Source organism: Pelobates fuscus, chromosome 5, assembly GCF_036172605.1.
Source record: "Pelobates fuscus isolate aPelFus1 chromosome 5, aPelFus1.pri, whole genome shotgun sequence".
NCBI lineage: Eukaryota > Metazoa > Chordata > Amphibia > Anura > Pelobatidae > Pelobates > Pelobates fuscus.
This window is the reverse complement of record NC_086321.1, coordinates 319,848,383-319,870,901: the sequence shown is the minus strand read 5'-3', so window position 1 is coordinate 319,870,901 and position 22,519 is coordinate 319,848,383. Positions and strand designations below refer to the sequence as shown.

Below are 22,519 nucleotides of genomic sequence, written 5' to 3'. Positions count from 1 at the left end.
CTACCTGAGTTGTTTTGGTGTATTCTTCATACAGGGAATCAAAGGTTCGGCTCTTTTGTCTGTACTGTTGGTGATAAACCTTGAGCTGCTCTCCAACAGCCTCAATGCTGTCCTCCTTCACAATCTGATCCTAATATTCGCAGTAAATATATGATTAAATGTTTAAGAATGAAATATCAAGTTATTCGCAGTAGACTGTACACATAGTTATAAGAACTTACCTGTTGGTATTTAGACAAGGGGTAAAGCAGTATAGTGTCCAGTTTGGCATTGTATTGGGCCAGCGATTCATGTCGGTAGTGAGTGATAAGTGCCACGACAGAGGTGAAGGTGAGAGGTTCAGAGAAGCCATACATACCCTCACGGTGGAATATTTTAATCAGCTTGTTATTTCCACCCTTCCTGTGGTAATGAGAGACAGAGAGAACTGAATAACATGCATGTGGAAGGCCGTTAACAGTCAAGCCGGGGTTTGGGCATTTGTTTCCAATGACAACTCCCTCATTCATTAAACCAGCTGATTATTAGAATTCTGCACATTAAAGAAGATCAGAAAATTAGGTACTACCCAATTTTGATAGTTCTGTGTGTCAATTATGATGAATTTATGAGTGTCTGGGGAGAGTACCAATGTGTTCTGAAGATACCATAAGAAACTAGAAGACCAAATGTTAAATAGTTTATAAATATCCCCACAATCCAATCTAATTTCTTCTAAAACACACTTTGCTTTTTAATGTATCTTTTATATTACACGATTTTTTTTTTTATACAAATAGATACTATCTACTACACTCTGACTAAAAAATGAATAGAAAGATTAGTATATGCAAAAACTTTTTAATTCACATGAATTATTCAGGGTCCAAAAAAACAAGTACCATACACAAAAGGTGATACACGTCCTTTGGCTGCCTATGTCACCCAATGTAAACTAAACAGTGCAAAAAATGTGTAGAAAAGTATAACACCTTAGCAGACCTTAGCTCAGGAGAGCTAATGTAAGTTCCTCCTGAGGTCAGGAGTGGTGCAGACCTTAGGTAAGAAAACAAACCATTCAAAAAGGATGTAACTCCTTATAATGGTGAAGGACCAGGGGAATCCTGGAACCATAACCACTGAAGTGAGCTGTAGTAGTTATAGTACTTGGAGTTTTTGTTTAAAGGCTTGTTTTCCCACAAGCTCCTCTCCATCTTACTATATTTTAGCATTGTAGTTATATTTCTCCAACCTAGGACCCTGGACTCACTCCTATACATTTCTAGGGACTGGAGGCTTGACTCAAGGATGAAAGACTTCAAATATTTGTTTTGCCCGACAAAAATTCTCAGCACTTAAGTACCAGGAGACCGGTTACAAGCTCCGTACTCTGACACTTGGAGAAGTAGTCAGCCAGAAACAACCATTTCATCTTATTGGTAGTGCTCCAACATTTCTTTTTTTTTAGGGTAATGAAATGGAAAGTACAGAAACCACTACAAAACACAGCCAGGTTTCTTTTACACCCCGTCCCTATTTTGGTAGAGTCATAACAAAACTCCCTCATCATTTACATAATCAAATTAGTCCATAGTCATAGATACTTTGTTAAGCGAGACAATAATTAGTTCAACTGTTAAAGGTTAGCGGAGGCAAGATATTTGTAGAATGAAGGAGCTGAAACTACTACCTGTATAGCTAGATTTGTGTCTCATTGACGTCCTATAAAGTATTTGGACCAGAACCCCTGCCATTCCATAAGAAGTTACATTCAGAGATCCAAGTGGCATCTGGGGACCAAGGTGTATTGGTAATACCTTCCACCCAAACCCACACGTTCCTAGTGGCCATGGGCCACCTTTTTGAACATAGCTGCATGACAGAAGGTTAGAGCAACATATTTTCAGCAACTCTACAAACTCCTTCCCCTGTTCTCTTTTCCCCTTCTTGATTGTTCTGCTTAGATCTTATTCGGTTTAAAAAATGAAAATAAAAAAAATTCTGCTGAGCTAAAAAACATGCCTCCAAATACAATTTATTTTTTCTATATATGACAAAGCTAGGCATGAAATTTGAATGCCTATTTAAAGGAACACAAGGCTTTATAATTAAGTACTTTTAATGAATATAATAAAATATTATAAATATTATATATAATATATAATTAAATATTACAATTACATATATAGTTACAGAGTTACATAGTTGAAAAGAGACTTGCGTCCATCAGGTTCAGCCTTCCACACATATGTTTTTGCTGTTGATCCAAAGAAGGCAAAAACCCAGTCTGAAGCGCTTCCAATTTTGCAACAAACTAGGGAATAATTCCTTCTTGACCCCAAAATAGAAGTCAGATGTCTCCTTGGATCAAGCAGCTATTACCCCACTAATTAGAAATTCTATGCCTGTTTATGTTTTTGCAAGTATTTAGCCAATTGCAGTTTAAACATCTGTATGGACTCTGATAAAACCACCTCTTCAGGCAGAGAATTCCATATCCTTATTGCTCTTACTGTAAAAAAATATTTCCTTTGCCTTAGATGAAATTTCCTTTCTTCCAGCCTAAATGTGTGACCTCGTGTCCTATGTATAGCCCTGTTTATGAATAGATTTCCAGATTATGGTTTGTAGTGGCCCCGAATATATTTGTATAATGTTATCATATCCCCTTTCAGGCGCTGTTTTTCCAAACTAAAGATATGAAAAAAATGTAACCTCTCTTCGTAACTATCAATTTTGTAGCTCGTCTCTGGACTTTTTCTAGTGCCATGATATCTTTCTTTAGAGCAGGTGCCTAAAATTGCACAGCATATTCAAGGTGTGGTCTTACCAGAGATTTATAAAGAGCCAAAATTATATTTTCATCCCAAGAATTTATGCCCCTATTTATACATGACAAAACCTTACTGGCCTTAGCAACTGCAGATTGACATTGCACATTGCTGCCTAATTTAATAACTGAATATACGGTTTTTGTTTGATTTAATTTTTTTACTTTTCTAGCCAGAGACTTCCTGTGAAAATCAAACTAGCTTTTGTTTTAGGAAGCTGAATGAGGATTAGGAGCCCATGTTAATTGTAGCTAGTCAGAGTTTGGAACATGAAGGGATCCGATTTCTTTTTATATTTAACACATATATATTTTAACATTCATTTAAAAAATAGAATTGTGTTTTAAAGTCACTGCTCTTGCATTAATTCCTAGGATATTGCCCACATGCACAAACAGAATTAATTGGAAAATAATATGGTCGCTGGATCTATAGACAAAATACCTAATTTGCCATTTAAAGTTAAATGGCAACACAGTAAAGGAGGAGACTATATTTAAAAGAAGAAAAACTACCACCACAACAGGACATAGTCTTAAATTAGAGGGGCAAAGGTTTAAAAATAATCAGGAAGTATTACTTTACTGAGAGGGTAGTGGATGCATGGAATAGCCTTCCAGCTGAAGTGGTAGAGGTTAACACAGTAAAGGAGTTTAAGCATGCGTGGGATAGGCATAAGGCTATCCTCACTATAAGATAAGGCCAGGGACTAATGAAAGTATTTAGAAAATTGGGCAGACTAGATGGGCTGAATGGTTCTTATCTGCCGTCACATTCTAGGTTTCTAAAATCTCAAAACTGTCCTATATAGTAAGACAACATGTATTACAAAAATGCAATTTTATTGCCTGCTTTCCTATAACTTGAAATAAAAAAACAAAATGTAAAAGTGTGCATTAAAAGTACTGCAAACTCCAGAATGTCTAAACACTATTAGCAGTGCAACAGTGCATGTCTACACCAAGGAAAAGCATATCATATCATTCAAAATTAGACCATTTCCTTTTCAAGAGGCATTTGAGTGCATATATTGTACTTTGAAAACTCCTTGAACAGAGACATGTTAGAAGACCGGAATCTGTGCACGGCCATGAATTCAGTTTGCTTACACAGGTGTGTTAAAGAAGTGCTAAATATAATAACTGCATTGATGAACTGCCAAATAATAGAAACACCACTGAGTTCAGAAGAAAGCTCATATTTTAATGTCAGTGCGTTAAGAAGACTTGGATCTTTATAGTCTTTACTACAAACAAATCTAGTTCATACATTCACACTTAACTACCTGAAGACTACAAAATAAGGTGTATGAACCCCTCCCTCTTTTTTCTAATTCCAGAAATTGCACTCATTTGATAACCCATCTATGATATTTTGATGCAAGAGTGTCCATACCTGAGAGTAAGTGTGTATTCCCCTGGGATTTTGTTGGCGGCATCACGCACCAGAAACGTCCCATCTGGAGTATCCCGTAGTTTGTCATTCACCTCCTCCCTATAACCAATCACAAAGTGAATTATTTACTCAATAATCAAGAGATACAGAAAGGACTAATACTCAAATGATTCCCGTAGGACGGTGCTTTATTAAAGGAACATTGTAAGCATCATAACCACTACAAAGTAAACAATTTGCTAACAGTTTGACTCCTTAATTGGTCCTGCCTCTCTTTACCTAAGCTTGGCAGCACAGGGCTTAGATCATTGGCTAAGAGCGATCAGCAGATGTTCTCAACAAATGAGTGGATCCATCACTGCTTGACTTAGCTCAGAAGAGCTAATGGATGCTCCTAGTAGGAGCTTCAGCTCTCCATCACAGAAGGAGAGCAGCAGGTACAGCATACTGATGGATTACAAGTAAGACGCATGCTGCAGTGCTTTATTCTGTCATGGTATATTTTAAGAATATGCCGATTTGATTTATCCACTTGCACACCAACAAGCCATGTTTTACCGGAAAGTGCTATTGTACATTTTAAGGATTCCAGACTTCCTGGCAGAACATATCAAGAGTAAAATAACACTGAAATCAATGCTGTTCAATAGAATATTGAAATGTTAAGGGTTATGATTTCCACTGCAGTTGTGCGGTTTAAAAACTGTGCCATGGTTGTTTCCTTGTGCTCCCCCCACCTACAAAAGGCTTTGATCAATTACTCATCACAAATGTAAACTTAAAGGATTAGTGAAACCAAAAAACAGTGTTGTATCAAAATACTGTTTTTGGTTATTGTAAGACTTACTGACATGGTACTTCAATCCCAACTCCACGAGACAAAAAAAAACAAAAAAACACAAGAACAAACTTAACTGTAATCAAACCCCTGTGTTTTCGTTCTCGTGCAGGGGGAAAGAATTTGAGAAGGGGCTATGCAGTTATTGGTATTATAACAGCTGTCGTGGTTATGGTGACTATAGTGTCTCTTAAACAAGATTTCCTGGCTGGCTAATGAAGCCCTGGAGGTGGAATGACACCTCGGGCAGTAAAGGGTTTTTAACTCTATATGTTCAATGTTTCTCTGAAGATACAGACTCCATGCACCATGATCACTTCAAACCACTGAAGTGTTCACGGTCTGCACACATGCTAAGGTTGATTTCATATTCTATACTCCCATCTAACATGCGCCTAAATAACTCTCTGTCTCTTTTTATTTTGTTCAAATGCTAGCATGAACCACGCATTTCTCCGTCCCCTTTCCATAAACCTGCAAACTTCCAATAGCTGAGGGAAGAAATGACAAAAGAACACAATTTTGTCCATTTTATTTCTCTGGTAGAAATGGGGAGGGAAGGGGATGGCATCATGCTCTATAGTGTCATGGTGGCAGTTTCAGTGAGGAGACAGGACAATAACTGCATGAGATTACAATAAAAAGAGACTTTGAAATCCTAGAAACATAAACCAATATAGGCTTTCGTTTTAACTAGCTAAATAATTCACTTCCTTTTAGACAGATTTTTTTTAATGAAAGCATAGCATGGGGCATTATATGAAGTAAAATGTAATAAGTCTCACCTAGAAATGTCTCCCCAGTACCACTCTGACTCCTGCAGCGTCCCTCCACCCCCACTGGCTGTACACATCGGTGGTTTTGGTTTAGCTGGTTTTGGAGGAAGAGCTGTGAAGTAGAAGCAGCCAAATAATAACAAATTCATCTATTAATGTTTTCTTTCCAATCTTTAACAATGAGCACATAAGGGTCCAGAAAATCTATTTAATACACAATGGAACACCCCTTTGAGCATTAACGATGTCATGATTCCCTTTTATTCCAGAAGTTTGGTCCTTAAGGGGTTAAAGGGGTTTGAAGCTCCAGGCTGGAAATTACCCACTAAATAAATAAACAATTTAATTTAGTTTTTAGAGACTCGGCTGCAGTACGGGTAAACGGCAGCAGAGCACCTCTCCCAGATCATAAAGAAGCCCCACCAATCAGTAGGTTTTGGGTCAAGAGGCTTCCTTCCTGTAACACATATTTCTCCCAGTCTATAATCCTATCTGATCGAGCCAGTTAGCCCCCTCTCTCGCTACGTGGCGGTTCAGGATTGGCCGCATGACGTGTACTGATGGGCGGGCCCTTACCCTTTAAAAAGTCTCGGCGGGCTCTGAGTAACCTCACCGCTCTTGACAAAGGCGCCACATAGCGCCGAAACGCGCATCGAGTAAGACGCCAGACTTAGGCTTCTATTTTTAATTTCACTATGGGATTCACTATGGGCTTTTCTTTCATGGGAGTCTCGTTATACATCTCGTGAGATGAATACAATTTAACTAGAGAACATTGATAGTTTTGCCTGGATAGTGTACTATGAGAATGAGGCAGGAGGTTTAGGGATTTTTAGACTGCATATTCGTTCTATATCAATCCCATAAGACTACTTAATAGCTCTCTTTCGCTGCAACGATGTATCCTTGTCTGTCTAATCCATCATTTGGATACTGATAAGCTATTTTATATATATCTCTAGTGCTTATAAGGGGGAAGATATACATGTTTCCATCACCCCCATGATTTTGGCACTGAAGTTGCTGATACATTTGTTGCAGGTGGAGATATCTGGCATTTCAGATTTAGAGTGAGACGATCTATTAATATAGACATCCATTCATTACATCTATGCCTCTATCTACCGCACTGCAGTTTTTTGTTTGATTGCTTCTACCAGCAGCAATTCATTAAAGAATAAAGGTTAATAGGAAGACAGTTTATACAATGTTACTGTCCTTCTTTATATTTAGTTAGTCTGGGACTGATCTTAGACTTAGACCTTTAAGAGGAGTGTCTATCTCCCCCACAATATAGGTCCCAATAATATTTGCAGGTCCTTTGTAACTAATACTCTCTATCTCCTTTAGGCTACTGACTCCCAGGCAAATACAAGGTCTAATCGCCCTAAGTACCTTTTACACTTGAATTGTATTAGGCAGACTTCACTTAAGATTCAGACCCAGTATGTTTAGCACTTTTTTTCACTTCTTCACTATTTTAGTTGTAACACTGATACCCTATATACCATGGGACTTGAGCTATTTACCCTTACGTATGGGCACACCCTCTGTTAGCGTTTGTTGGAAGCTGGACTCTTGCTCTCCCTTCCAGCAACTCTGACTTTTGGGGAATTTCTTTCTATTGTTTATTGCGCTGGGTTATGCCTAAATGTGTTGCCCATCCAGTCCTTTTCTTGACTCCAGGGTCAGTTTCATCTCACTCTGTAGTCATTTTTTCTTCATATTTACTTCCTCCATAAATATCTGTTGCGCAATTTATTTTCTGATTGCAAAAGGAGCTCAGAATAGACAGTAATTCAGTTCATTTATTGTGTATTTTAATAATAAAAGTGATTTTGGTTACCTTTTTTATAGGACCAACTCCTACTTTATTTTACCTTATATACAATTTTATTATTCCTGGCATTTTTAATTTCCTATTTTTATTTTATTATTTTTTATCTTTTATCACTCGTATCCTGAGTCAAAGAAATCCTAGGTGGGGATTATTCCACCAGCGCTGTATTAATAGAGCAGTATTTCCTGCTCTATACTTGTAAGTATATTTTATTTTTATTGTATTTCTACATACTTTTCCTACTGAGAGCACTATCGTTGTTTCCCATACATTTCGGAGTACCAAGGTTGGATTGACGGACGATTCCTCCAGTTTATCCTGGTAGCGGGGATCATACCGCTACAACGCCCAAAAGTCTAGAGCTGGTTCTAAGCTCCTGCAAATGTGAGTGTATTATCCTATTTTTTACTCTTCATTTTATCCTTGGAGCCGCAATACTTCACTATTGGCAGTTTGTCGTGTTTCCTATTTTGTCTCCACATATACGGATTATTACCCGGACGGATCAACTCCTGAGGACTGTATAGATATCCCACCAAGTTATATCAGTGAGACTTTTTATTTATTTTTTTATACTGTATTTTTATCATTTACAAGGACTCTTTTTATATATATTTTTCTACACTTGTTTCTAGAGACTTACCCTTACCGTTACCATCGGATTGTGACCATTTGGTCTGGTTTATACTGTATTATTACTCTCTAGCGCAGCCCTCCCCCCCCTCTTTTTATTTCCAATTCTGTTCATATCTGATGAATGAAACTACTGCAAAGTACTGAACTACATATCAAATGCACAAAAATCAGCCAGTTGGAAAGCCTGGGTATTGGCAGCAATGCAGGAGCTTGACAGGTGAGTATCGCCTGTATTTTTATTTTCTATTGCATTAAATGGTCTCATTCCAACTGTACGTGGCTACAGTTTAAATCCCACAGAACAAGTTCTTTGTCAGAAAATACCTGGTGTAGTTTCACAACAGGTTGTTCTTGATTTTGGCCATGCAAGGTAATTGTCAAGATATAAATATACCTGGAGGAAGCTGTTCTTGAAGCACCTCTCCATTTTGCAGCAGAAGCTCCAGGAATAGAACAGGATAATCTGGAACAGCCTCCGCTCTGCAGCAAGAAAAATATTATACATGATGCATAAAAAGTTATGAACTGTTACTCTTAGAAAAAAATAACCACACATTAAAAATTTATTAAATATCTAGACAAATACTATATGGCCAAACATCCAGCCTATATCCTCCACTAGAGCATGCCAGCAAGAGAACCGCACAGAGTAAAAAATGTAAACAAAAAATGGACTCTCACATTAAAATAAAATGTTAACAGCATATCACTTGTCACACTCATCCCTTTGGCTTGACACCGTGTATACAAACACACACCAATTCCTTTTCAAGGTTCCATCAAGAATTTAATCTCAAGTGCTTTGATTCATTTGACGATAATCAAGCCATCATAAATAAAACTCTTAATATAAAAGGGACACTCTGGTTACCATTGCAATAAGGATGCTATGGTATAGGGGGTCCCAATCACCATCTTACCTTAAGAGGGTAAACCATTAATGAACGCTTTCAAAGCCCAAACTATGGAAGACTGTGCCTGATTGTTCTGCCTCTCCGTTTCCTCTGAATGTCAAAGGTTTCAAACACGATGGCTCTAACCAGGTGCTGCTGATAGGCTGAGAGCATCAGTTGATGCTCTCAGCTTATCACTAGCATTTCATTCAGAAAAGGGAGTGAAATATGTTTTACTTCTTTCATATTAAATTCCTGAGGGGTGCTGGCAATGTAGAAATGACAATGGCAATATGATCTGCATATGGGGGGAATGCCTTCCATTGCACTTTGTTTTTTTTTCAGAAGGTCTCTGATAACCGTTCTCCTATAGAGACAATGCTTCTTAATCACACACAAGGTCATCCTAAATTTGCTAAGAAATCAGTCATAATGAGGCTTTTAATAGCTATAAAGTCATTAATTCCATGAATGTGGATACAACCATTAGAACACTTAGTGACACTTGTATGTCTTGATGTCTTGTATGTGACACTTGTATGTCTTGTTGTCTTGTATGTGACACTTGTATGTCTTGACATTAAGAAGGCACCTTTCTTTTCCTGATTTATTGTAGACATAAAAGAATGTGACATTTCTACAGTCCAATGCCCGAGAGATCTAGATGCTGGGCAGACAGTTTTTTCTTCTTTAGCCCTGTCACAGACAAAAAGATTTTGGCACCTGCATTTTATGTATGTGTGAGATTGTGAGAGCTAAAACCTCAATTTTCCTGTCTGCAGCACATACATCCAGGTCCACACCAAAGTCTGAGGGGAGTTAGGGCATGCAAAAGCTGTGATTTCTGCATTGCTCTAGCCCCACAAAGCGTAGATTGACAGGATGACCCCTGCCATGCTGGGGGCCAAATGGACACCTAGTTAAGGCAATTATTTCAAAATAAAAATATTTTTTGTATGTAAAGGGGCCTCTCTACTCTTCACATACACAACATGCATACATACATACACACAGACACCATGCTCACACTACAGAGACAAAGTGTTCCGCCCAACTGTATACATTTACATTATATACAAGATACGTAGCCCAAACTTACATCCTTGCATGTACAAACGCCGAACCTCCTCACACATACACCTTGCATGTACATACAAATACACTTTTATTATTTTGTGTGTACAATCCAAGCAATTTCTATTTTATATCGGTTCGGGATCTACATTTACAAAAAAATATGAGCACATAGTTTAATCTTAATTGTTGTACTGATACTTTTTTTTTTTTTTTATCTGAGAGTAAATTATTGTTACAACCTTGCTTCTTTGTTATATCAAACAACTTGATAATTTAGTATTTTGTTTGCAAAGTGAATGAACATTATTTACAATAAGTATATAACTATTACACCAAGGTTATTCACCGCAATGGAAGCATTTCTGATTCAGTTTTTATTTTCCTTAAATTTGAAATTCACTTTGATTTTGAAGCAATTCACCCTTTAGTAATTAACCTTGTAAGTATTTTGTGTGCAAACAGCACAAAACAGTAAAAGGATCCGGCAGGCAAAACCCTCACCCTGAGATAACTGGTCGAAGCAACAGTGGTCCAAATATCTCCGCCGCTGTCTTCAGAGTGAGCCCATTGCGGTTACCTTTGTTGCAAACCTTAACAATATGCCTGAGGATGTACTCGAAGGTAAGGGCATTTTGCAGCGGAACAGCAGGTGGCTGGATAATCCGCAAAATCCGTTCTCTCTTTGGTCCATCCTTAAATGCTTCTGAAATGAGAAGAAATGTGACTAAAATGACAATGATACAGAGACATTCAAATTACTTGACTAATTAAAGCAGACACTTTGAGGGTTCCCAAACAACCAGAATTTACAGTATGATATTTAATACAAGTCTGCAGAGTCAAGCAACCTATACGTTGTTTTTACAGCAGTAAGGAAATAAGTTGCTATACAGGTGTAGTCAACCGTTGGCATTCTAGGGGTTGTGGACTACATCTACATAATGCTTTTGCAGCCAAAGTGCTGGCAAAGCATTAGGGGAGATTTAATCCACAACATCTTAAGTGCTGAAGGTTACCTACCTCTGCTATAGGATATATGCGGCAACTACAATATTTTACAAAACGTTTTCATTTGGGAAAACGTCACACTATATTTGCAAACCTTGAAGAGTCTGGATTATCTCTTGGTGGACATGATGTGGAATAACAGGGCTTGGAATTTCTTGTAAGAATATCTTCACAGCGTCTGCAATGGAATGAATATCTAACGCCTTCAAGTCGAGTCCAGAAAGATCTACAATGAAAAACTTGCATCAGGTCCTCAAACAACTGGCAGACGTGGGTCAGAACACTTTTTTGGGGTGCCACGAACAGCAAACCAAGAATTGAAACAAGCGCGTTCAAGCCTGTGTGAATCATTTTCTCTGAGAATATTCCGTGTGGCACCTCTGAAATCAAAATTCTGAAATTGAAATTGTTAAATTGAATTGCAGTTTAGCCTGAAATTTATCCCCAAGTCTAGAATTTACCTACTACAAATTAAATATATTTCAGTGTGATACATTGTATTTAGTGAAACTTGCATCACCAACTTTCCCAGAAAATGTTTAGGTATTGACTAGGAAGATACTTCACAATTTATTTTACCTTTTGTCACCATGTTATTATTTGTTACTGTAACAATATTAAAGTGTTTACCTGTAGTTTACCACTGTAACTTTCTGTACTTGTAGTTTTTCATTATTATTTTCAGCGAATGTGTTTCATCAATATTTCGCGTACTTAGAACTATTAATATCTTGGGTGATACAATTTGGTTGGCAAACAAATGCTTGCTTCACCCACCCACTCTCTTTCTCCAGTCCTTGCCCCTCATAGCAGTACATTTCTTCACCTAGCTTCATTTGCACTAAGCATATATTTTAGGTAATAGTGGGTTAATATGTTATTCTTAGCATTTCCCTGGATGCTTCGTTTACCGCAAGTATTTTGTTCTGTTACGAGTATTACCATACACTGATTCATTAAGGTTTCATTTTGTAGAACCTTTAACTCCCATTTAATCCAGGACCTGTGCTTATAAATGAGTGCAGGTGTAGCACAAAACGCCTAATGCTTGGGAATCTTGCCTAGGGAGGGTGATGTCTGTGTGATTTTTAAAAATTGTATTTTCACTTTTTTTTTGTTTGTTACCGTTGTGGATATCCATGCCATGGAATGATTTTATACATGAATTAAAAAGTAGAAGCTTTTCTCTTGGAAGTGTTGGCAATTTATATGTTCTGGACACTGTCTCAAGCACTAGGCAAAGCTGTAGGGCTGACCTCGGATAACTGTCTCCAACCACATCACCTAAATAATGATACTGACAAGTGAGCCGTTTTTTTAAATCTTGTTGTGTGGACTTAGGGTGTATGCATTTAACAATTTATGGTCCATGGAACGGAGATGGAGCAGAGATAGGCCTTACGACATAAATAATATGGCAAAATATTCTTTATCAAAGCTCAAAGTAGAACCAATATAAATATGGTGTAAAACACATTGAACAGATAACACAGATACGTAGCAGGTGATCCACAGCAAACTCAGGAGAGGAAGGGAGTTGCTTGTTACCTTGTAACATTTAAAGTAAGGCAGTCTCTTGGTTTCTATGTTGTCTGCAGCAGAATTTGCAAACTAGAAATCTCAGCAGCCACTCAGACTCTGTTGAAAGTGGAATTCCTTGGAGCTAAACTACTAGGAAGAAATATCTCCCAGCATTTTGACATTCAGGAGAGTGTAACAGGATTAATTTATTTAAAAAAAGACAAAAATAGTAACTATTTAAATGAAAATGTGTATTATCTCAAACTATAATATGATGCTAGCAAATATTAGTTATATTAAATGCTATTTATATGGCTGCACTGCACATGCAGTACATTACAGCTTCCATCTGGATGGGCATGAAGTGTTCTCCACCTAATGAGAACTGGATTCTTACCGGTTTTCAGTGTACTTCCCAACACAATCCCAGAGGTCCTATATAGCATTTCACTGTCAATTCCTAGAAAGGAAAGAGGATCAGAATACTTACTCACATAGTAACAGAAACATAAATAAAAAGTGTTTGCTTTTAAAAGTGAAGAGCATGCCAAGACACCTATTGCTCAAACCACTTCATTATGCAATGTGCTGCCTTTAAACATGTCCCTACATAATGTAATGGGATTTGGATCCCAAAAGTCCTGTTTCCTGATTAGAATTAAAACTTGTATTAAAACCTGGAAAAATTCTAAATTTACTGCATCAAATTTCTTAAGTAGGACCTTGGAAAACGGCGGTCTTAGACAGTAAACATGTTGTAATGTTCTAATCCATTTAGAATTCCTAGCTTTAACATGCACATTAACCCAGGTACTGGGGTGTGTAATTCATATTACCCATCACCAGGGCAAGCAGCTCCAGGCATTCCAATGCACGAGACACTCCGCTCTGGAGAAACAAAACTGAATTTTTGTAAAATAAATTTAAATGGAAAAAGTGAGGCAAAAATAGCCATGTTGCGACTATAGCGGAGTTAAGAGAATTTTTCCAGATTAGCAATTTTTGCCTCAGGTTTTCCATTCAGATTGATTTTGTGCAAATTCAGAGCGTAGCAATTAGCTTGGTCAATGTCCAGAGCTCATGGAAGGGATATCCATCTTTGTAAATAAAATGATTTTGTGTCAGGACAAGTAGATTGCAGAAAATAAATGATGATCCAGGCACTCAAGGTAAATCCAGTAAACAGCAGGTTTATTGGAGTAGATGAAAAGCAACGCTTCGGTCCACAACAGGGCCTTTGTCAAGCTTGGTGACCTACTGCCGCTAGTCGTTCTGTTGTCGCAGGATGTAGGGAAAATGTGAATAGTACTTACATCATTTTTTTTTTCCTGACGATCCTCTTAAGCTCCTGGTGCTTTGTCAGGAGCCCACGAGAGAACAACACTGAGGTCTATGGAAGGTCCTGCGAAATCCTCCATAAACAGAGCATCTTTCCCCTCATTCCTTTTGGAGAAGGATGAGGTGACAGTGCTGCTTTAAAACACGGCTATTGAAACCAAAGCATATATTGCAATCTAAAAGAACCAATCATCAGAGACCATTCGTGAACTAAATTTGTGTCTCAGCGTATTAGAACGCTGCTGGATCTGGTCTCCGAGATAAAGACTCTCAACATCTAAGTACTAAATAAGTTATAGTAGGCCAAACACACATTCCCAGGGTCATGTATAAATAAGCGCATATATTCATTCTGCATTTCTGCAGTGACCCCAATTAATGCAATCCTGGTTTACATATAGCTTTTTAAACTAAAGTTTAGGTTGTTTTGCACAAACCAGTGGAAAGTTTTTAATGTTTGGTTTCACCAGAACATATCTTGAACTTAGCTACATGCATGCAGAAAGACTTCATCTCCTATATCAGAACTGCCACCATGGCGACAAGGCCCAAAAGAATGACACGGTACAATCCATGGTTGGCTTTTGGTGACTGGTCATTTTTGATCACAGCTAATGCTTTGGTTTAAAATGTTGAACTCTACTAAACAAGAGACAGACAAGATGAAGTCTTAAACACAATGCACGCCTGCACTTGAGTGGGGATTCTGGGAGAATTGTGGAATCATGATTTCTTGGAATAACTGTGCCCAAGATCCAACTTGATATGTGCAGATGATCCACAGCAGTATTGGATTCGCGTAAACCAATATGGAATTTTATAGTATTTAATCCTATTAGGAGAACTTGGTTTAAAACTTTTCGAAAGATTTGGAAGGCTACCAAAATGCTAAAAAAAAAGATTCATCTTACCTCTTTTTTCAATAGCCTCCAGAAATCTTGCAAGAATGGGTGGAGCCACCTCTGGAGGGGAAAACTGATCAACCAACTCGGGGAGAAATGTCCCTAAACAGACAAAAACATTTTTATTAGTTCCTACAAAATATTCTAAAGGGAATTTTTTTATTTGAATAAAAAGCAGAATGAAAAAAATGACGTAGTACATGACACACTGCTATAAACTATTGTGCATTTAAATGTCTTGTTGTGCAAACAAAAGAGAAAAATACTAGTGCAAGCGCAGAATACAAATTAAAACATTTGCGCAGCTTTCATGCCATTAAAGAAACCATGCCATTAAAGGAATAAATAATAATAAATAATAACCACAAAGTCGATCATTTATAGCAAATGCCAAGCCTCTGATCATGGTCACATTACAACCCATTTTGCACAATGCGGACAACCATCATACATGCATGCTGCCATGTACACTGGGTATGATAGTGTCACAGCATTGCAGGGGTTAACCTGGTTATTCTTTGGTCTAGGTCTCCGGCAGAAATTGAAACCCTTTCGATGACAGAGCATTGCTGTCTGTATGAACAGACACCTCCACAGAGATCTCTCCTGCTGTGCATGCAGCCTGAACTCCGTAAAAAAAAACACAAAAAAACTAAAAACGTTGGGACCCTAACCGATAAAAAAATAAAAGTGCTTTGGATCAAAGAGTTGAATCCACATGAGTAACCTGAATAAACCAGTTGTCAGAAATTGGTCATGTGGTCAGAGGCAGCTTGCTTTGCTGGAGAGAAAGACTCCGATATGTAACAGAATGCCAACCCAGGAAAATATGAACTTCTCTTTTACTTGAATGATATCAGACAAGACCTACAAACTATAAGCTCCCACAGGCCTAGTGTGAGATTATCAGTGATATTTGCAATAGTGTAGATACTGTGTTTCGTTTTTATGTTACCATTTTTTTTTTATTTTTATTTTTTTAAAGAACTCTTCTTAGTCTATGTTCATTTGTGCATCTCATTGAAATGGTCTGGGTACAGTGTCCCTGTCTCTCTTAGTCCTGCAATGTAAAACATTAAAGTTTTTGAGAAACTACCAGACAGCCACTAGAGACACTTCCTGGATTCTAATAGACTTGAACTCCGTTTATCGATGCTGGATGTCCTAACTTTGGGCATGAAGACATGCAGCGTCAGTGAAAACCCCATAGGAAAACATTGAGGCAATGCTTTCATATGGGGAGGGCCTAATGCGCTCATGGCACTCCCCCATCTAATGAATGAGGAGGCAGAGCACTGACTCAACATCGAAAGATGCAGCCACCCAGACGAACACTTCGAACACTGCGGTGGAAATTGCTACAAAGTATCAATTCGGCTTAACAAGCTCCAGGGTGGTCTCCGGCTCGTGTGGCTGCACTTGAATCAGGTTCACAGTGATTAAAAAGTAGTCCTTTCCCCTCCCAGTAACCAGATGACACATAGGGAATACAAGCTGGAATACTTTCATGGCAGCCACAACTGTCCTTATATGCATGTCCCCATGCAAGGGGCACACCCCCTGGACATGAGAGTAAACCACAGTAGAAACAAATGCACAATTACATTGGCTCTCAGATCCCGGACACTCATACATAATCAGATAATCCCTCCTCTGTTCCAGGCGATCATGGAAGTTCAGCGGTGTTCGGGAGTTTCAGTGTCCAAAAATAGTTCCATGAAATCGACGACCAAACACTGCTGCCTGGTTTCATGTGAACAAGATGGCCATCACCTCGTGGTCGTCCATAGGAATTGCGGCCACCCAGACGAACACTTCGAACACTGCGGTGGAAATTGCTACAAAGTATCAATTCGGCTTAACAAGCTCCAGGGTGGTCTCCGGCTCGTGTGGCTGTTCGGTTCTCGAACCATATAGTCCACATACATGAACGGAGACTCTTACATCACATTTTACAGGGTCCATAGTCTGTGGGCAGGAGGCTGGCAAGCAAGTTTTAAAAACCACTGTCGGCCATCAGAAAATCCCACAGTAGGACGTGTTTTGGACAGCCCTGATTTACACAGTGTATCATTGTGTAGGATTTCAATTTATGTTTGGTAGTTACAGGTGACAAAACACTAGGAGTAAAATACAATTTCAATGTAGAATTATTTTAGAATTAGCTATGTTTTTCTTCTCCGTTTAATAGCCATCACATTAAAAAAAAAAAAAAAATCCACACAAAAGTATATATTTATAAATAAAGCAGACGTAACAGGATATTTGCCTGAGGTTATATTGTCACTTTTTATGTAGCCATATCACTTCTACTTGTAAATTGAAAGAAAAAAAAGGTGTTTTTTTTTGTTTGTTTTTTTAAAACAAAGGTTTTTAATGTGTATTTCGTAAGCCTGATGTAAGCTGAATATGTATCTGAACCCCATATTGTGTTCACATACATATTCTGAACACAATTATCCCACAAATGCCAGTCATTTGTGAACGCTGATACTCCAGTATTTCAAGTGGTGTATATTGTGCCTTATTAAGCAGCTATTTTTTTTTCCAGTTTATGTCAACGTTTGTGGTAATTTTTCTTTTTTCATTTTTTACATTTTTTTTTTTTTTTTTTTAACCACACACATATTTTTTGTTATATAAAATAATACCACAAATATATGCCTTTGTCACTATGTGGAACTGCACTCAGACCCTTTGTTCCAAGGTATCCCTGGGTGCTAACCGGATCACTATCTTGAGAAATTAAAGTGCCATATAGTTTAATTTGTTATGCTTAGAATTTGGAAAGATGGATTTCATGTGCCTATGTCTCATTTTGGGGCATTGCAGCAGTTTGTTAAAATTATCACATAAAAGGTCTCAATTTGATAGGTATAAAGAAAACATTTTAACCACGACAGACAGATAAAAAAGGGAACTATGGATCTGTCCTCCAGGGCATATGTTTTCGCTAACCAATAATAGTCTTAAAAATATATATTAAAACCTTTGAATAATATTTTACAAAAATAAAATCCCCAAAAAGTAAGAAAGACTCAAAACACAGTAATAAATAGGGATTAATTATCTGAAGTATTGTTAAAGGCAGGGCACGAGAAATCCCAGGCCTAGGATTTTTGTCCTGGTGCCTGGGATTGGTTGGCCCATTCAGCCCCTGAGGTGGTGGCTGCCTACTAGTGGAGGCTAGTGGACAAGCCGATAAAGAGCATGGGCGTGCGACATATGTGTCAGTGGGTAACTGTGTGTGTCAGTGAGTGTGCATGTCCGTGTGTGTGTGTGTTTAGGTGACTGGTCCCCCTCCTATCACATGGGCAAGGGTTTTTTACTCACCTTCATTCGCCCCACGCTGTTCTGGTCTCGCCGCAGCTGGCCCTGCCTCCATTACTGCGATCATCAATCTTGAATATCTCAGCCAATCAAATGCTTTCCCATAGAAAAGCATTGGAAGGCTATTGCACATGTGTGGCAAAGTGCCACGCAGCACCAATCAGCATCTCCTCATAAAGATGCATTGAATCAATGCATCTCCATGGAGAACATTCAGTGCCTCCATGGACAGCGTGGAGAAGCTAAACGTAGGTGCTGCGTACTGTGCAGCACTGCCCCAGGATGCACTATAGGGGCCGTCTCAGTGACTGTCACTAGAAGTATAAATACTGGATTTTCGCTGAAAAGGCAGGGTTTACATTGAAAAGTGTGCAGGGACAGGTTAAAGACATGAAAACAACTACATTAAGCTGCAGTGGTTCTGGTGACTATAGTGTTCCTTTAAGAATTGTATTTTTGACATTGAAAAACCTGTCTACTAACTTTTTTGTTGACTCCTAGATTCCAAACAAATTTGTCAAGTTCTGGTTAAAGGAACACTATAGGCACCCAGACCACTTCATCTCATTTAAGTACGATATTCATGTGCACCCAAAGGACATTCATGTGTACTTTTCCCAAGACTTGATGGTTACACTTGTTGGTGCTGATCGACAATTTGTCAGAAAACAATAATATAACAAAAAACAATAATAATAATAATAATAATACAGAGGATAATATTCCCACCTCCTGTCATAAATATTCAGGACATTGTGGGTATTCCCTACAAAGAAGCCCAAACATGACTAGTGTGGTTCAAGTCATTTGAGAGATTGGGGAAATCAGTTGTTATAAGTCGCACATGGGTCTTGTAAGATGTCTTTGGAACAGATAAATTAACAGATGTAAAAATTCTTATGCACGGCGTACGTACATGAAAATTGTTCTAAAATCTTTTATATAAATTGGTGTTTAAATTGGCCAAAATGTTAGATGGGAGGCGTAATCAACCTAGAAACAGCAAAGTGTGTGAAGTCCATGGAATGTTAAGAGCCAACACCCAGTTTTGAGTAAGTTGCCATATTCCTTCCCAGAGTCCCCTGCAGCAGTCACTGTACTAGCAAAGGAAGTAACTAGGATTCATTTCTCCATTTTATTTTCAACCATTTGTGTAAACCCTTTGCTTATTCATTTTTTTTTTTTAATTCTTTATTTTTGTTGAGGCATATGATTATGGGGGTACAGAAAAAAGAGAGGGAGACGTTCAAGAGTTGCACAAAATAGGGTCGACATAACATGAACAAAGTCTCCTATGATTATCTACCTCATTTTATATATAGTAACATGCTATGGCTAAATACTGTTATCTCTCGCTTTAAGCTTATTAATTTTTTAAGAATGCCTTGTGAGTATGTTTGTTCATAATAAATATTACATAATTAAGTTCTTCCTTTGTCTGGTAAAGAATCACGTTATCTGAAGATACCGGTTTAATAGTATTTTTTGATTACATAGATATTTTGCTAACTTGCGTCCGTGGGCTGTAAATCTTGTTAAGTGGGTTAACCTAAAGCGCCCCTATTTAGAAATTGTTTGGGGGGTGGAAGCATTTAATACTAGAGTTACGTGTGAATGGTATTAAGAGAGATTATTTCATCATTATTTTTTTAAACCTTCACTTTCAGAACCAAGTAATAGACCCTACTGCAGTAGTATGTGACAATCAATCATACGTGTAGTCAACTATAAGTAAAAAGGGAAAATGCACACATAATAACAGGGGTGGAGGTGTAAATAATGGAGAACCTTGGAGTATATATTAGGTGGTATGGAATTATGTTTAATTCTTTGAGAGCATCAAGTAAGGAATTATTTTTTACCCACTGCCAGAGCAATGTAAATTGGAAAACATCCCAGAGAGAGCATTAAACTCAGTGTCAGAGGATTCTCATACACCCACAATGACTGTTTGGTAATTAAGAATTGGCAAACAGCCCAGAGGGAGAGGATTACATGGTAACCAAATAAATTATATGTTTTAATGTATCAAAGAATTGCTGATCTGATCTCTCTTCAAATCTCTACAGACAGTAAGCAGGAGAAGGGAATTAAAGTGGCATTGTTACGGTCTGTGGATTTTGCATAATTTGCAAAGACCCCGATGGTGACAATGCTGCTGGTCCGGTGGCTAGGGGAGGCAGGCAAAGATGAGATCTGGTTACCTGAACCTTTGCTTTTCCAGCGCCATCTTCCTCCAGAACAGGCTTCCCCAAATTCCGGCCCTCCAGCTGTTGCTGAACTACAACTCCCATAATTTTCAGCCTATTTCATTCATAGAATCATGGGAGTTGTAGTTCAGCAACATCTGGAGGGCAGGAGTTTGCGGAAGCCTGCTCCAGAAGGTACGCTTCAGCACCAGAAGTCGATGTCACTGGTGTACTCGCATGCACGAGAGTACAGAATTTAAGTCTACAGCGAGCTATCTCCAGCTATTTCAGCAGAGGGAATCCCTGATATTTCAGAGCACTCTGCACTGTACGCTAGCAGCAGGAGTGGGTTATCTCCTTCTATTCTGCTATATCTGGATGTGACAAGTTGTCAATGATTTAAAGTGCCAGTGCAATCAATCAGTGATCAGCACAGGGCCACCTGCACAGCCCAGAGCAGATCACTCTGTGCAGTCTGTGATTGTGCTGCAGAGACATTGCAGCTAGACCGGATTGTGGTCTTTTCAAACTCTGCATTGCTGCCCCGCAGGCCTCCCACAGTAATTTAAATTCACATAAAGAAGGCTCCAGCAGTATCTATCAGACTGTTAAAAGAACATGAAATACTAAATTATAATTTAAACAGACTGTGAAATAAAAGAGGTTTAACTTTAAACATCTATCTTTACATGAAATGTTTATGTAGACTGTGTAGGTCACATAGAGGAAGGCGAGTTGTGGATAGGGCTACACAAACAAAGTGATTTAACTCCTAAATGGCAGAGAATTGAATAGTTAGACTGCAAGGACATGGTCTATACACCATAATCTCTCCATTAAGCTAAAGTTGTTTGGATACTACTAACGCTAATGTATTAGCCCCCCTTCCCCCTCCCCCCCCCAACTTTCACCGACTAAAGGGCTAAAAACACTTTAATTCCCTTAATTCCAGTGCAGAGGCTCCCTCACTGCTGCCTAGGTCTCCTCCACCCATGACATCATGACTCTGTTCTGACTCAATGCTCCCTGTGGGGAAAAGCATGAGGACTTCCAATGTCGTTTTAACAGAGTAAAACTCTAGTAGGAATTAGCAATACTCCATTCAGGTGGACATTCAAGGTCGACTTAACCCTTCAATGTAAACATTACATTGCAGGGTTAAACAGACAGGGGTACTGCACCCAGACTACTTCAATGATATAAAGTGGTCTGGGTACCTATAACATCCCTTAGAAGGTCATCCATGATGGAATAATTCCAGGTATTACAAATATTTCCATTTTTTCCTGGAAAGAATATAAAATGTTTTTTTTTTCCACGAGTTCTGAATTTTACAGAACTTTAAAATCTCTATAGCAAGAATGCACCTTTTTATTTGTAATATGCTAAAAATGCTGGTTAAAATGGGTGCTGGGAAAACAGACATTCACAAAGTGCTAGTGTAGTGCTCAGTGAAATTTGTATTTTCTTTAGTTTTGAAATCCAGCAGACACATAGGACACAGTATACGTAATGGTTGCATTTTATCATTTTTATATATATATATATATATCACATTTTTGATAATGCAAAAACACTGTGATAGCGGTTTTTGCACTTCTGGTTAACTTTTTTTTATAAACGTTTTTTTAAGACAGATTAACCTCTATTGGTTGCAGGGACTCAAAAGGGCAGCCAAATCACCAACGTAATTTCAGTTTCATGCTTTGGGGCTGAAAACTCCCTGGCTGTTAATCAGCCAGCCAGAAAGATTTCCTTCCTCTTCCGTTATCTCCAGCTCACTGGTAAGTATTGGAAAGCAGAGTGTGTGCGGCTCCAGCAAAGAGACTTCTCAATGAGGGGCCTCTGATTTGAGCATTCCAATTCCTCTCTGTGTTGGGCAAAAGGGAGAGCTTGCCAAGGCTGTAGATAAGAGATACTACAAGCAGTTTTTAAATATACCTCACAATGACAAATAAATGCAGGC

General features: G+C 38.3%; 1 protein-coding gene across 1 annotated transcript in view; it reads right to left on the bottom strand.

The window, feature by feature from the left end:
* Positions 1-22,519, bottom strand: part of PIK3R2 (phosphoinositide-3-kinase regulatory subunit 2) — a 75,539-nt gene that overhangs the window by 11,418 nt on the left and 41,602 nt on the right. Inside the window, exons 3-11 of the mRNA XM_063455584.1 lie at positions 15,044-15,136; positions 13,192-13,254; positions 11,368-11,499; positions 10,767-10,968; positions 8,690-8,775; positions 5,829-5,931; positions 4,206-4,304; positions 222-402; positions 5-130 (exon numbers count right to left, since the gene is read on the bottom strand). Coding sequence (XP_063311654.1) covers positions 5-130; positions 222-402; positions 4,206-4,304; positions 5,829-5,931; positions 8,690-8,775; positions 10,767-10,968; positions 11,368-11,499; positions 13,192-13,254; positions 15,044-15,136 — 1,085 coding nt within the window. The remainder of the gene's footprint in view (positions 1-4; positions 131-221; positions 403-4,205; positions 4,305-5,828; positions 5,932-8,689; positions 8,776-10,766; positions 10,969-11,367; positions 11,500-13,191; positions 13,255-15,043; positions 15,137-22,519) is intronic.